At 35.9% G+C, this 17022-nt stretch overlaps 1 protein-coding gene across 1 annotated transcript in view; it reads left to right on the forward strand.

Annotated features, from left to right (window-relative positions):
• Nucleotides 1-17022, forward strand: part of KIF14 (kinesin family member 14) — an 89310-nt gene that overhangs the window by 29677 nt on the left and 42611 nt on the right. The window contains exons 19-26 of the mRNA XM_012650451.1: nucleotides 670-763; nucleotides 1288-1417; nucleotides 4380-4480; nucleotides 8578-8672; nucleotides 11639-11863; nucleotides 12057-12241; nucleotides 13445-13603; nucleotides 14221-14343. Of these exons, the coding sequence (XP_012505905.1) occupies nucleotides 670-763; nucleotides 1288-1417; nucleotides 4380-4480; nucleotides 8578-8672; nucleotides 11639-11863; nucleotides 12057-12241; nucleotides 13445-13603; nucleotides 14221-14343 (1112 nt within the window). The remainder of the gene's footprint in view (nucleotides 1-669; nucleotides 764-1287; nucleotides 1418-4379; nucleotides 4481-8577; nucleotides 8673-11638; nucleotides 11864-12056; nucleotides 12242-13444; nucleotides 13604-14220; nucleotides 14344-17022) is intronic.

Below are 17022 nucleotides of genomic sequence, written 5' to 3' on the forward strand. Positions count from 1 at the left end.
AAAGAAATTAGAAAAGAAATCTGTGCAGATACCAGAAAGGAAAGCATTGTCTTTCTTTGGTGTGTCTTCTTTTACAGTTCCTTATCCTTTCTGTCAGCTTCAGTTTTCTTCCATCCCACCACAGGCAAAAGACCTCATATTTTATTTTTAAAATGAGGACTGAAGAAAAATTACTCAAATATCATTATCCTTTTGCAATATACAGTTAAAATCATTCATTTAAAAAGAATAATTTGGCCGGGCGCGGTGGCTCACGCCTGTGATCCTAGCACTCTGGGAGGCCAAGGTGGGTGGATCGTTTGAGCTCAGGAGTTCGAGACCAGCCTGAGCAAGAGTGAGACCCCGTCTCTACTAAAAAAATATAAAAAATTAGCTGGACAACTTAAAATATATAGAAAAAATTAGCCGGGCATGGTGGCGCATGCCTGTAGTCCCAGGTACTCAGGAGGCTGAGGCAGGAGGATCGCTTGAGCCCAGGAGTCTGAGGTTGCTGTGAGCTAGGCTGACGCCACGGCACTCTAGCCTGGGCAACAGAGTGAGACTCTGTCTCAAAATAAATAAATAAATAAAATAAAATAAAATGAATACTTTTTTTCAGGAATCATTCCGCCTAGTGAAATATGTGTGCTCATAATGTATTTTGAATCTTCTTTTTGTACTTTCTATTAGTTCAGACAAATTGGAGCTCCATGAAACTCTCAATGATGATTCAGGAAGCCAATGCTATCAGCAGCAAATTAAAAACATACTATGTTTTTGGCAGGTGAGTAATTATCCTGTTTATAAAATATTCTTTGTTTTAAACTAGTTGACCTTTCTATAATTTAGTTTCTCTAAAGTCTACTCTGCCGTGCCTGTCCAGGAAAGAGTTGGTGCCAGCATCCCCTTGACACTTGCAGACCCCTTTCAAGAGCTCACTCAGGAGTGAAAGAGGTTTCGGCAACTAACACACGAGTATATTTATAAGCAGAATAATTTTAGATGTTTTAGAAATTTGCTAATTTTCTTTTGAGTTGAAAATTTATCAATATTCCACTTTTTAAAAAGGGATATACCTTATTAGAATTATTGTGATTTTTTAAATAATTTTTATATAAGAAGTTATTTTATATGGTATCTGTTTAGACATGATTATCATAATAATAAAAATACTTAACTATGGAAAGATTAAATCAGTGGACTGAATTTTTATGGAAATTATTCTGCTCCAGAAAACTCTTAGTATAAATGGGTGTGTATGTTTTAGTATAAACATTTTTTTATTTGTTTGTTTGTTTTTTCTTTCAGACATGATGTATCAGATAAAGGTAGTTCTGACACTTCTATTCGGATTCGCAACCTGAAACTAGGGATCTCAACTTTCTGGAGTCTGGAAAAGTTTGAATCTAAACTTGCAGCAATGAAAGAACTTTATGAGGTTTGGAATGTTATTAATCTCTATAAACTTTTTAAAATAAAATATAAAAGTGATACATTCTCAGTAAAGAAAATTTGGAAAATAAAAGGCAATCGGTCAATTACCCAAGCCAACCAATGTTAAGAATGATGTATATTTAGTTTACTTTTGCATTTAAATGGGGTTTTATTGGTTTATTTTAATGTAATTATAAGTATAATAGAGAAATTTAGTGCTGAATCTATTCAGTTATAATTGTATATTTTAAAAATTTTATGTTTAAGCTTAAGGGAAGAAGAAATTTGATAGACGTAAAACAAATTGTATCATTTGAATTTATCTTCTTATGCTTAATAATGTGTATTTTTACATATTTACATTTATATTTTCCCATTGCTTTGCCTTGGCTATTTCCAATTGTTTTCTGCTTTTTATAGTCATAACTAAAAATATCTCTGTACATATTAATTTTTAATATCTTATTTACTTGTTTTCTATTTTTTAAAGTGGAACTCAAAATATGAACTTTTTATTACACTTTGATGCTCACTGACAAATTGCTTGCCAGAAATATTACCATTTACCAATGCTGCTGGTTTGCTTTAATTTGTATTTTAATAACTAGTGAATCTGAGGGTTTGACTCTTTGTTTCTTCCTGGGTAAAGTATTCCTGCCCTTTGAATTTTTTGTTAAGTGAAATATGAGTAATGAACTATTTAGTAATATATCTATACAAGTTCTTTACATATTTTGATAACACGCCTCTGTTTTATATTTATCATATACATTTTTTCCTGATTATATAATCTTTTTCTTGGCTTCATTTTGTTATGCAGGCATTTTAAATTTGGTATATTTGAATTAACCCAGATATTATCCAACCTGTGCATTTTCTTTTAATTTTTTAAAAATGTTTACACCTTTGAATCACATAGGATTTATTATGGTGGTTTGTGAGAGGTATGAATTTAAAGTTAATTTTTCTTCTTTTTATCTAATTATCACTAAAATAATTGCAACGTATTAAATTGTTGCGTTGGTACTATTTGTCAAATACACTACCTTTAAGTAGTGTGACTCTATATGGAATTATATTTCACACTATTTAGGTAATTATAGTAATGAAGATATATGTAAAAACTTATAGGATGCTGACAAATTATAGCCTAATACTTGAATTGTTTAATAGAAAAATGAAAATAAATATTTAACTCAATCTAGAAAACAGTAAAATAAAACAAAGGAAAGCAATTGAAGGAATCATTATAAGATACAAATAATGAATTAGAAATTAATAAATCAAAGTTCTGGTTCTTTGAAAAAATAAATGTGATTTTAGGAATGAGAAATGGTATATAAAGATAAGGAAAATGTTTAAAAATTTTATTACTTCTAAAATTTTATTCTAATAAATTTGACAATTTTCTAACAAAGAAAAGACTTCCTAGAAAAAAATAAATTATGAAGTCTGACTTAATAGATGAATAGCCTTGTAATAATTTGAAAAGTTTGTCAACAAACTGGCCTCAAGAAAAAAAAGTGGAGGAGTAAAAGGTGCTGATCCCAGTCAGTTTTATGGGTGAGCTCTTTTAAACTTCCAAAGAGCCGATAAATCCCATTCTGTTTAAACTATTCTAGCACATAACAAAAAATAGAAAGTGTCACAGTTCATCTTATGATGCTAGAATAACTGTGATTAAAAACAAAACAAACAAAACCCACAAAAACTGAAAAGATGACTCAGAAGAAAATTACCAACCAATGTTAATATGAACACAGCTATAAAAATCCTGAATGAAATGTTAGTAAGTCAAACCCCAAACTATATTTAAAGAATACTTATACCATGATCAAGCAGATTTGTTTATTCCAGGAACGGAAGGTATATTCATAATAGAAAATCCAAAAAGACTGAAAGGAATCTTACCAAAACATTGGCAGTGTTTATGTCTAAAGGATGGGTTTTTGAGTGGTTTTAAATTTTTCTTTGTGTTTATATTTATTAATAATTTCCAGATTTTCTGCAATGAATTTGAATTGCTTATATATTTTTAAATTTTTTTATTTTACTTTTTTTAGAGACAGGGTCTCACTGTGTCACCCAGGCTGGAGTGCAGTGGCGTCATCATAGCTCACTGCAACCTCAAACTCCTGGGCTCAAGGGATCCTCCTGCCTCAGCCTCTCAAATAGCTGGGACTACAGGTGTATGCCACCATGCCTGGCTAATTTTTTTCATTTTTTTAGACATGAGGTCTCACTGTGTGGCCTAGGCTACTTTTGAACTCCTACCCTCAAGCGATCTTCCTGCCTCAGCCTCTGAAGTTGCTGGGATTATAGGCATGAGCCACCACACCAGGCTGCCTGTGTATTTAGAATAACAAAAAATAGTATTGAGGTCATTTGACCACTCATTCTTGCCTTGCCATATACTTTAAAACCTAGTGGTTGAATTACTCTCACTGTTAACTTACTTCCTGCTTTCAGCTATTCATTACAATTCTTTACTTGTTTTTCCATAAAATTATACTGTCTCTGAATCAAACTCTATATAATATTTTGCTAGAATTTTAATTGGTATTATTTTAAATATATAAAATATAGATTATTATCATGATCAATATATTCAACCAGGAAGTGACTGCATCTTTACATCATTAAGATTATTCTTTCATTTCTTTCCTGAGGATTTTATTGTTTTTGTTTTTACTGTGACTTCCAAATCCCAAGTTTATTATTTCTGAATTATTTAATGATTTCTGTTGCTTTTATTAAAAGTAGATCTCTTTTAATATAATCCCTAACATCATATGATTGGTTTTTAATTTTATCAGGAATGTGATTTTTTTAGACTTTTGTTAGATGATCTGTAATTTTATAAATTTTATGTTTTAAATGTAACAAAGTATTTAAACATTTTTTTTCTTAGTTGCTAAACATTTTTCACCCATAATTAATGAAACTATATATGGTATTTTTCTTAGAGTAATGGTAGTAACAAGAGTGAAGATGTCTTTTGTGATCCTGAAGATGAATGGGAACCTGACATTACAAATGCACCTGTTTCTTCATATTCTAGAAGGAGGTAAAGACGTTTTTGTTATTGGGTTTCTTGTTCTGGAGAGAATTATGTATATATGTAATTTCCTTATTTTAAAAGATGGATATGTCTATGAAGGCAACCCAGAAACATAAAAGGACTAGTATGGGGCTTTTTTGTTTTTGTTTTGAGACAGAGTCTGGCTGCTTTGCACCGGGTAGAGTGTAAGTGGACTCATCATAGCTCACAGCAACCTCAAATTCCTGGGCTCAGGTGATCCTCCTGCCTCAGCCTCCCCAGTAACTGGGACTATAGGTGCACGCCACCACACCTGGCTAGTTTTTCTATGTTCAGTACAGACGGGGTCTTGCTCTTGCTCAGGCTAGTCTCAAACTCCTGAGCTCAAGCAATCCTCCTGCCTTGGCCTGTGAAGAGTGCTAGGATTATAGGCATGAGCCACTGTGCCTGGCCAGGAATAGTATGTTAGTGATCAATTATAGCATTTAGGGCATTAAATTGTTCATCAGTCAGTTAGAGGAACCAAAATGTTCAGTATTTCATCCTTAAGTGCAACTTAGAGTAGCATAAATCTAATTTCCTATAAAAATGAACAGTATTTATGACTTTGAAATTATTCTTTCTCAAGAACTTGGCATATTCTATGATATTTTATTGTAAGTTATAGAATTTTAAATGTAGTCAAGTTAGTATGAGCACCACAAAAGAATAAATCATGGTGATAGAGAACTTCTATGTATGACAAATGTTGCTTATTAACTCTAAACATAAGACTTCCACAGAGAGTAACAGATGATTTTCAAGGAAAAACTCATTCTGCTTAGACCTCAGGTGCTTAGATTATAGAGAGGCAAAATGGTATCATGGAAAGGCTTTGGTCTTGGAAGGAACTTAGCTCCTTAGTTTGGTTTTTAAACAAATATTTCTGTGATGACTACTGTCTGCCATGGCCTGAGGAAACAAAGATAAATAAAAAATACTCCCTGTCATCAAGGACCAGCAATTGAGGAAAGTAGAGGCAGGAGCAGGTGATGAAAACTTGAACTAAAGCCAGGCAGAAGGAACTGGGGAGGAGAGTCAGGTTTTACACATATGCAAGATGCAGAATCAAGTGGATCTGGTTGCTAGTCATGGGGTTGAAGGTGTGAAAGGGCAGAAAGATGACTCCTGGTTTTAAGTTAGGTGACTGATGAGAGGAAAGTGGTGTTCCTTGAGATGGAGAGGAGTTTACTTTTGAACTTGAGAGTCTGAGTCTGAGGTTCCCAGGGGACATCCAGGTGTATATTTAGATCTAGAACTTTGAAGGAGGGAGTTGGGAATTTTCAGGATGTTAAGGGTCAATATTATTCATCCATCAACAGGAGCATTATCATTTTCAAGAACCCTTACTGAATGCTTGCTGAACATCACCTCATTTAGCACTCACCACAAACCTGTGAAGTAGGTATGCTCATTATTCCCATTTTACAGATGAAGAAACTGAGAAGTTAGGTTAAGTAACCTGTCCAAAGTCATGGAGCTGATAAGCTGAAGACCTGGTACTCAAATCTAACTTTGGGTGACTCCAAAGCTCATGATTTTCGTAACCGCCAAGCCATATTGCCTCTCCTTTGCATATGAAAGAGTAGTCTTTCTGTTTAATCATTTTTGTTTTTTTAAACTTCATTGTCTTCGGCTGCAGGTCAGAATCAATTTGGGTTTCCATACCTTTTTAGGCCTCTCTTGTCTTTTTTGACCCAGCTTATTTTAAACTAATTTATAATTTTCCTCAAAGAGATTGATGGAATAATTTATAGTGACTGTTTCCCTATTATTTCTGCTTTATTTGCTCTATGTTAACTGCTGAGCTACGTAAGAAATTACTACAACACAACAAGCATTACCCTGAAGGAAATACAAAGCATATCATTTAAACAAAAATGAGCTCCTTGAGTGCAGGGAACATATCTGTATCCCCTACAATGCAGTACAGTACAAAGATCACAGCCTCTGTTACCCGAGTCCTGGGTTCTAATCTATGCCCAGTGTGGTCATGGGCAGTGACCTTACATCTCTGGGCTTCAGTTTTCTTATCTATAAAATGGAGATAGTCATATATATATAATACCTACTCTACAGGGATTTATCATTAAAATTAAGTGAGAGCACATGTATAGCGCAGCTACTGCTCCTGCTACTTCTTCTGTGATCATATAATCTACAACACGGGACTGACGATGTTGCAGAGTTGTCGTAAGGGTTAGAGATAGTGTCTGTAAAGCTCCTACTGCAGTGGGTGGGAATTCAATAAATGGCAGCTCTGATTATTGTTGCATGATTTCTTATTATTTTTATTAAACAGCTGTAAACTTTTTGTACTTAGAATTATGGATCACAATATGAACCTTAATAATGAGCATTAGCACTTTAGCCTATTGAATGTTGGCAATTTGCATCTTATTTCCTACTGACTTTTAGGTTCCTAATTAGGGAATCAACAGAACTTTAAAATGTTATCAAAAATCAAAACGTCTCTTAGTATTTTGTAAGATTTTGAAATTGGGTGTTTTCATTTGGTAGAGATATTTTTGGGAAATTCTGTAATTTAAAAGTATCATATTTTTTAAAAAATGAATTGCTCTTAGTCTGAGACCTTGCGTATGAAGTTTCAGCCTTGTAAGAATGTTTATGACAGAATCGCAAACTCTGAGAGTGCCCGCAGGTAATGGAAACACTGACAGATCCTTAATTATAGAACTTCTACTGGGCGATGATACGCCACAGTTGTTCTGCAATAAACTAGACTGGTTTGGCTGCCTATAAATTTGGGTATGTGCTGTTGACAGTTAAAAGTAAATTTTCCCCTAAGGTTAAGTACAAACTCTTTGAAAGGAATGTGACAAGCATTTTCTTTATTTGGGTTTAAACATTGTTTAACTATGATAGTGTTGAAAGAATAACAGTTTTCCTAGTTTAGACTTACTATAATAATGTACCCTTTTTTCTCACCTGTAAGTAGAAAAACTGTAATATTTGAGAATTGATATTTTCTCTCCCTTTTATCAGTCATATTTCTGTGTTTTTCTTGTAGGAATTCATGGGGGAAATTTTAGATCTGGAACATTAAGGCTACTATTGATAGAATGCTTTTGCTTAACAATCTTCAACAAACAATGTTTTTCTTTGAGTGGCCACCGGTAGTAGAGAGTTCTGTTAGGAAAGAGACTTCAAAGGATCCACTAAATTTAGATCTAGGTCACTGCTTGGGTAGTTTCATGGACATACAGAACTGGAGCTAGAGTTTAGAAAGCTGACAGATGAATGACAAGGTGGAAGCGGGTTGCTTTTTGCAGTAGGCTCCTTTCTGAGAAGCAGTTAGAGTTACAGCCAGACAGCCACTCACGGCAGAGATTTGAGCGTTTTTATAGGATGAGAAAAAAGTGGCAGCAAAAAAGAGCAATTGGAGATAAAATCATTTCCTCCATTTGTGTTACTGCTGCTAAACTTCATAGGTATTATGCTTTGCATACTATGTAGCAAATATTTACTTAGCTGTTTGTTTACCTAGATCACTTCCCTGTTTAAAACGCTTTTGTGGATAATTCGCTCAGCATGAAATCCAAGCTTCCTTAATTGGCGCACAAGGCCCCTCCACACCTCCCAGCCTCATCCCCTGCTGTGTCTGAGACACTCCTCTGCTTCCCAAGCCCCTGCCCCTGTTTGACTAACTTTTGCTAACCCTTCACGCTGCAGGAGACTCTCCTGACTGCTTGGGCCAGGTCAAGTTCTACCACAACATTCATCACTTTACTGTAATTATTTGCCTAATTTCCCTCTTTTGCTCTGGACTTTAAATACAGTGAGCTCAGTAAACATGTTTGCCATGTTTCGCCACAGTATCCAGAGCCTGTAAGTAGAACTCAGTAAATATTTGTTCTATTTGATTAACCATAGGCTTAGAGCAGTGCTTGTAAATAGGAAAATTCTTTCTCAATTAACCAATTAATTTAGCCCTTGATAAAAATTTTTCATGGAAAACACAAACATACATTTCCATTTTCTTTAGAGTATTTGAAAATAAATATTCTTAATAATGTTATTCCATGTGGTGTGTAACTACTAATCTATGGTTTATCTTTCTTCAGGAGCAGGAGTTTGATGAAGAATAGAAGAATTTCTGGTTGTTTACATGACATACAAGTCTACCCAATTCAGAATTTGCATTCTTCACGTGCATCAGGTATTTTTCTCGTCAAGTTTTTCGTACTGTGAGAAAAGTGTCAAGTCCTGGCTCTATCATTACCTTGTTCCATGTCCTTGTGCAAACCGTTTCATTTCCTAAAAGCTTCCATTTCCTCTGCAAAATGAGGAAGATGGATTGGATGGCCCCTTCCACGTCTAAAATTCTGTGTTCTGTGATTTATTTCAAAGCCTTTTAGTAAAGTGGCTAATTCAAATGTGGAAGACATGGATATGTTCAGAAATATATGAAAATATTATTTTCTTTTTTTTTTTCTTCTCAATGGACTGACTACTGATGGAGAAAATATTATTTTCTTATAAGTGAAAAAAAGCAAAGTGCAGGAGATTATGTATCATATACTATCATTTGGGTGAGGAGGAGAAAAAAGATGATGTATACATGGATACTTACAAATGAATATGATATCTCTGGAAACTTACACCACAGCCTGGAAGTGCTGGTTGTCCATGGGCGTGGGGGATGGGGATGGGCAGGAGCGAAGCCTTTCTTTTCACTGTGTACCCTTTGGTTCCTTCTGAATTTTATATAATGATCCATCTATCATCTATTCCACAGTTAATTTAATTAAAAAATGTTTCAAAGAAAAAGTTATAGGAATTATTCCTTTGAGTAATTATTTTGTACAAATATTTATCATACTGTTAATTTACCTATAGAAGGGTAGGATACACTATAAATTTGTATGTGTAATTATCTATAGTAATTAAAATTTAAAAATTACTACCTGCTCAAAATAGACACAGCAATAAAGAAGGAATGACTGATTCACACATCAACTTGGATGAATCCCCAAAACATAATGTTGAGTGAAAGAAGTCAGAAGCAAAAGAGCACAAACTGTATGATTCCATTTACATGAAGTTTAAGAACAGGCAAAATTGATCTATGGTAACAGAAGCCAGAGCAGTTCAGAATTGAATGGCGTGACTTCTGTTGGGTGTTATTAACTGGGAAGAGATTAACTGGGAATGGGATGGTGGAAATGTTTTATATATAGTATGTTGAGCTAAGCAGAGGTTACACAGACATACATGTGTACAAAACAAGTTGTACACTTAAGAGGTGTGAACTTTACGGTATATAAACTACGCCTTAGTAAACAAAAAGTTTTAAAATACTTGTGTAATAGAATAATCTATTTCATAAAGGTCCTAATGGTATATGAATAGCTATAAAAGGAATTATATCTCAACTTGACTTTATTTATTTAGTTCGAGACAGAGTCTTGCTCTGCCACCCTGGGTAGGGTACAGTGGTGTCATCGTAGCTCACTGCAGCCTCAAACTCCTGGCCTCAGATGATCCTCCTGCCTGAGCTTCCTGAGTACCTGGGCCTACAGGTGTGCACCACCATGCCCAGCTAATTTTTTCTATTTTTGGTAGAGATGGGGCCTCGCTCTTGTTCGGGCTGCTCTTGAACTCCTGACCTCAAGTGATCCTCTGCCTTGGCCTCCCAGAGTGCTGGGATTACAGGCGTGCCTGAGCCACCGCACCTGGCCTCATCTTGATTTTAAAGAAATTTAGGGGGGAAAAAAGAAATTGGGGGTTTCTTTTTTTTAAATTGTCAAATTATCTTTTAGGCAGATGATTATGATCCTAGTACTTATTTAATGTAAGGTAGATTAAAATTTGCTATAGGTTTCTTTTTTTTTTTTTTTTTACCAGCAAAATACAAAGATATATATGTGTGGTAGCAACTTATTCAGTATGTTTTGAGAGTAAGATGTTTTACAAAAGTAATTTTAAGGATAAGTCAGAGATACAAGAGGTCTTTGTTTATTTGCAGTTTTCAAAGAGAGAGTGGAAACCCACATGTGCCCTTAGGAGAAACCCGTCTGGGCAGCTGTGGATGGTGGACAGAGGACCAGACCTGGGGGTGGACAGGGGCTACACCGCAGTGTCTAGCAGTTTCCAGCTTTGGGAAATTGAGCAAGGGTCATAACTTCTCAAATTAAGGGACATATTTTTAAATTAGATTTTTGCAGGTCTTTCTAAAATCTTGTTGGATTTTAGAATGCATTAATACAATTATCTTCTTAAACAGAAAATAGTTCACTCTTAGTGACCATAATATAGTCATTGTCATCATAATGATATTTATTCATTATTACACTGTAGCTTTGAGTTTCACAGCTTTTCTTTTTTCTCTTCTCAAATCAAACTCTTACCTACTAGACTTTTAATACTCCTCACCCTATGCCTTTAGTCTACCTTCCTTTTAGTTCACTGTTTGTAATCACCTATAGACTGGATCAGAAGACTAATCTTATATATTAAATGAGAATCACTATACTGCATATATTAGCACTCCAAGATAAGGTTATTTCCAGAGGATCTGAGCACTGTTTCAAGCTTTTCCATTTACTTCTGTTTGAACAGTGCTTAGAAAATTATGCTTTCTGAAAGTCTGTCTCCCAGAGATCTGCCGTATTAACTGTAGACAATCAGTTGGCTTTGTCCTATCTTGATTGTAGTGTACCTTGAGAAGGAACTATTATAAAGTAGAAGTGTTGAGACATTCCTTTTAATATAGCTTATTGTCTACTTTTCCAGTTTATGAATTAATCAAATTCCTAATTTTATTTTATGTAACCGTCATTGTTTTCACCAATTTACAGTTCCTTAGGTGTTAGAGAAAATGAATCCCTACCAAAAGGTAAATAAATTAGGAGATTAAGCCAGTGGTTGTGTGGGATATTTGGATTCTCTGTATTGCAGTTAGGAAGGTACTATCTATGGATTGATGCTGTTGAGAGGTTCATTCATCCCTGCATGGAATTGTGTTTTCACTTCGGCATATAGAAATAAGGGTGAATTGAAAATAAGGATAGCTTACTTTGAACTTATTGACCAATGGTTCTATAACATGCTTGCATTAATGCATTTGTTTGAAAGTAAATACCTGAAAATGAAGCTTCAGATGGCAATTTTCTGTTCATACAGGTGTAATGGAGAAATCAAGCACCATTTACTCAAATTCAGCAGAATCATTTCTTCCTGCAATTTGCAAAGAACTGATTGGTTCATCATTAGATTTTCTTGGGCAGAGTTATGATGAAGAAAAAACTATAGCAGATAGCCTGATGAACAATTTTCTCAAAATTTGTGATGCACTATTTGCCATTTCCAAAGCTCACGAAGAACAAGATGAAGAAAGTCAAGATAACTGTAAGCAATCCCACTGCTTTCGACTCACATGAATGATTATTTTCTGCGTGTTGCACTTTGTTTGGAATGATTATTTGGCACATCTGTCATACATCTTTTGACCATGTTAAAATGTTTAATGATGATCATATGTGAGTTGAGTTCTTTTATTTGGATATTATTTCTTCCAGTAATTTTCCTTCTTCTTTCAAAGTATTTTCTTCTGATCGAGCAACCCAGTCACTCAGTATCCAGATTGCATGTGCTTTCGAGCAGCTTGTGGTGCTAATCAAACATTGGCTGAATGATCTTCTACCTTGCACTCGCATAGCAAAACTTGAGGATGAACTGAGAGAAGAAGTTAAAAAACTGGGAGGCTACTTACAGTTATTTTTGCAGGTAAATTGATTTGCTTACTATCATTTGAAGAATTCATTCGTTCAATAGTTATTGACTTTGTACTGTCTGTATCTTCCCCAAAATTAGGTTTGTAGAGTTTTCAAAAGTGCTTTCTGTCTTAAAGTCATGTGGATGTCTATAATCGATTTATTGAATCAAGACATATGGCTTTCTATGTACCAGTGGTTCCAAGTGATTTACAAATATTAACTCATTTAATCCTCATAACAACCCCAGAAGTGGGTACCGTTGTTATCGCCATGTTATAGATGAGGAAGTGGAGGCACAGGGAAGATAAGTGCCCCGTCCAATGTTACATAACCAGTAAGTGATAGAGCTGGATTTGAACTCAGGCAGTCTTGGGCCCAGAGTTCATGCTCTGTCAGTATATCGTGCCGGTCCTCAATAAGGGGTAGTGGGAAGAGAGGCAGAGTCTTGCTCTGGTTGTAGCTTGGATTTCGGTCCATGCTGGGTTAGTCACAAGCCTGCTGACACAGAGACAAGGAAAGTAACTTTGTCTCCCTGCTTACCTTGTATCAGGTTAGACTAGGTTTGGCTGTGAGGAAGAAGTAGGATAGAAGCTTAGTTTCTCTCCCCTCAGATCTGGAGGTGGACGTGGTGGTTCTGTTCCACAAAGTCTCAGCATCCAGGTTCCTTCCAGGCCTCCCCTCTGCGTGCCCGAAGTGTGGCCCTTGAGTTCATGGTCCGCCGTAGTGGAAATCAGGGCAAGAGAAGTACTGTGAAGAGGGGGCTTCCCCCTTCCTTCTGGGAGTGTGTGTGCTCCCAGTGCAAGTGGGAAGCCTGTTCTTTTCCTTCTCCTCCGAGAAAAGAAAATACCCTTATTAACCGTCTATCAGATGGCTATTGGGACAGGAAAAGTTCAAAGGCAAAAGAGCTACTATTTTGTTCCTTTCTTTTGCCATTCACTTATCGATTCTATCTTATATCTAGTTAATTTCATACTTGCCTTATGTCTCCTATTTGTGTGGAAGATCTTTGAGGGTAGAGACCATATTTTATTCATTTTATCACCTTATTACTAGCTATAGGGCTGCATGTTTTCTGGTTCTCGTTGACACTTTTAGGAAGTGAGGTCATTGTATCAATGAATGCAGATTTTATTTTCTTTGCTTTTCTTCTCTTTCCTTTACCACCCCACATAATCTCATGTATGTGATACACTGGTCCATTTTTATCTTATAGGGATGCTGTTCAGATATTTCATCAATGGTAAAAGAAGCTCAAAAGAAAGTGATCCAAACTGTACAACAAGCTGTCAAGTATGTGGGACAATTAGCAGTTCTGAAAGGGAGCAAGCTACATTTTCTGGAAAACAGTGACAATAAAGCTGCCAGTGTCCAGGTAATTTGAAACTTATGTTTCAAAATGTTAGTTTTGAAAGACTTGATCTGAAGGAACATGAGACTTGTGATAATAGTACAGTATCACTAAACGTGACACTTTCTTTTTATTTTTCAAAAGAGCTTATACTTTTAATAGTTTGGCAATAAGATTTAAAACTGTTTCAGTCTAAGTTGGTTAAACGTACTGTCTGATTTTTCAAAACTTACTTTACCTTTTGGATCCTTGATTTCATGATAGCCATCTATTATGGAGGTTTTTCTCAGCCAATCAACACATGAAAAACTCTGTAATTCTAGAAAATTTGTATTTGCTTCCTTTATTTATGCTATTGAAAATGTAGTATTGTATTGGAATGTTACTGTGCTCTAGCAATATAGTATCCTGCCTAAGCTGATAAATATTCTTTATGTTATATTTGGAATACTAAACTACGGATTTGCTAATTTTATTTCCTTGTAGACTTTAGACTTCTTATTCCAACTTTAGCTGAACTTGATAAACTCAGAATGTATTATAGTCCTAAAACGAGCAGACAATATAACTTAATTACTTGATAATTTAAAAGAATGTTTAAAACCTGAATTTATCAGTTAATGCTTAAATCCTTTTTCAAGGAGGAATTCACGGATGCTGTTTGTGATGGCGTAGGCTTAGGCATGAAGATCCTTTTAGATTCTGGACTGGAAAAAGCAAAAGAACTTCAGCGTGAACTCTTAAGGCAAAGTACACAAAATGAGGTAAGAATAAAAGAATATTCTATATAGTACCAGACAGTAAGTATATAAAGCTGATTTTTAAAAATATTTTAACTCAATTAGATTTTTATAAATTTATATATTTTTAATTTGTTTTGAATTATTTTTCACTGAAGAAGCTGATGATACCATGATGTTATGGTGATATTTTCCTGAGTTATTCTTGAGTTTTTACAGCCTCTGTTGTTAATATTTTGCTAGATCCATCACGGCTGTTTTCAAGGAGACTCAGTCTATAGACGACTCCTAAGCAGAGAGCGGAGTGTGGTAGCGACACCTAGTGTTCACTCTCTGGCTGTCTTTTTCTAACTTAGCTTTGTTTAGGTCTCTCCTCTTCTTGAGAATGGAAACTGACATTTATTGATCCAATAGCTTAAACTAAGTATTTTTCCAGGGAGATTCACATCAAGAATTTCAATCAGCGAAGATTTCAATAACTTCCAAAAATATGCTTCCTCCCTCCTCCGGCTAACTGACGTTAAAGCCTGGACTCGGTGCTGTCTTAGGTGTGGTGTGTTAGGAAAGGTCTGGGTTCTGATGTTAGGAGACCTGTGTTGGAATCCTGGCTCTATCACTTTCCGCTTATCATTTAGCAAGTCACCGAATGCTCTGACCCAGTTTCTTTACCTGTCACATGTCATAGTCCTTCATCACAGATCGTAAAGTATTTATTGACATTTTCTGTGACAGTTACTGGGCTAGGCGCCTTACATATACCAGTGGTGAACCTCACAGCTTTTCAACACAGGAACTACCCAGCGGCTCAGTGAGTCGCAGTACCTTGACCAGTCACTCAACTGTACAGCCTTAGCCAGGATTTTGTATTCTGTCTGACTCTAAAACTCATCATGCCACATAAATAAGTTTTATGAATCATTGTTCATGCATTAATTTTCTTTATTGAGAGTGACTGTTAGTGAAGTAGGGGTTAGGAAGATAAAAGCTCAAATCTTATGAGACTGAACTTCCGAGACTTGTCTGTTCCAGAATCTTGCTGTAACAACTTGTTAAAACCGTCCCTGTCCGTTCCATGTCTCTTGCTGGAGTCAGGTGGCTGGGGCAGAGCTACCTGGAGACATTTAGCTTCCTGAGATCTTACCTACTAGGATATCATCTCATTCCCATACCCATTGGTTGCTCTAGAAAAGTAGACATATGGAGGACCGTTAGCTTCTATACGTACCTCTGGGTGGTGGTTTCCAGGGAGGCATGGAGTAAGCTAGACTTTTTTTTTCCTTTTTAGAAAAACCTTAGCAGGAATGTACTTGTAGCTCATCTTAGCTGGGGAGAAACTATGGAAACCACACGGGTTCTCCATCCCTTTCCTCGTACTATGGCTCTGTGTAGATTTGTCTCTGCCGACAAACTCTGCTCAGAGCTGGGGAAAGACACTGAACGTGAAGCTGCTCTCCTACTTCCCGTGTAACCTTGAACGACTTGCCTAAGCCTCAGTTGTTCCATTTAAAAAATGGGGATGATCATATTTATTTCATAAAATTGTTCTGAGGACTATATGTGACGAAGATACAACATATATGAAAATGCTAAAAATAGTGCCTGGCAAATCTGAAGTCACTCATCTTGCTTGCACATGTTCTCTCGTTTCTTCTGTGTGTGTCTGCTTCTCTCACTTTGTGTGTGTTTGTTTTAAAAGACAAAAACACATTCAAAAGGAGCTCCGAATGTCACTAAATCAAGGTTTTGGGGTCTAATCATGTTCCAGTAGGCCTGAGGCTGATTTTGGTTCTATAACGAACTTTGAAGAAAGGGCCGTGTTGGGCTGTCAGAGCTCGTTCAGACCGCCGCTGGCATCTCCAGCTTGGCTTTGCCCAGCGGCAGCACCGTTTATCACTGATCACGGTTTGCAAAGTTCTTATCGTCTATCACTATTGCGAAGAATTTCTGCTGGCAATAAGTGCAAAAGGGTATGGTGTAAATTAATGAAAAGTGGAGATGAAATAATGTGTGTGAATTTGCTTGGTAAGCTGTCAAAGAAGGTGCAGATGTTAGCTTTGGTACCGCTCTGAGGAAATAAACAGCAAAAGGGTCAGGCCCATCTTGTATACAGTTTCTACTATCTGCATCTTGTTGCAGACCTATCCCCTCCTTCCTTTCGTTTTCTTTCTACAGTATGCCAAAGCCGTGCTTTGTTAGTCATGGTTATTCAAGTTTTAGCTTATCACATTCTTGTAAGTTCAAACTCCTGTAAGAACCTAGAGAAGAAAAATAAAATATCCAAAGAAAGAGAAAATAGGCTCAAACCTAAGGCATTGGAGGAGTCCAATTTTAAAGCTAGAGTCAGAGGGAAAAAGAGAATTTGAAGGTTCCTTTTTTACCACACGGCTAATTTGAGTTAGACCTAGGGCAAGAGCTTCATGAGTAAAGCCAATTAAAGCCTTAACAACAAAATCTCCTGGCAAAAATTAAGCCAGAAAGCACCTTAGGGGGCAGCATTGAACAGTATATAAGCAAAGGTTTAGGATTAAGACTGAGGCTTCTACCCTGGGTCTGAATCTTAGGACCTAGAATCTGTTTTCTTATTTGCAAAATGAGAAAATAATTGAGAATCAAATAATAAAACATTTGTAAAGTTCTTAGTGCACAATAGTTGCTTGATACGTTACCCCCTTCCAAGGGAAATTTTGAAAATTTTATACCTAT

Source organism: Propithecus coquereli, unplaced genomic scaffold (assembly GCF_000956105.1).
Source record: "Propithecus coquereli isolate 6110/MARCELLA unplaced genomic scaffold, Pcoq_1.0 Scaffold328, whole genome shotgun sequence".
In the NCBI taxonomy this organism is placed as follows: Eukaryota; Metazoa; Chordata; class Mammalia; order Primates; family Indriidae; genus Propithecus; species Propithecus coquereli.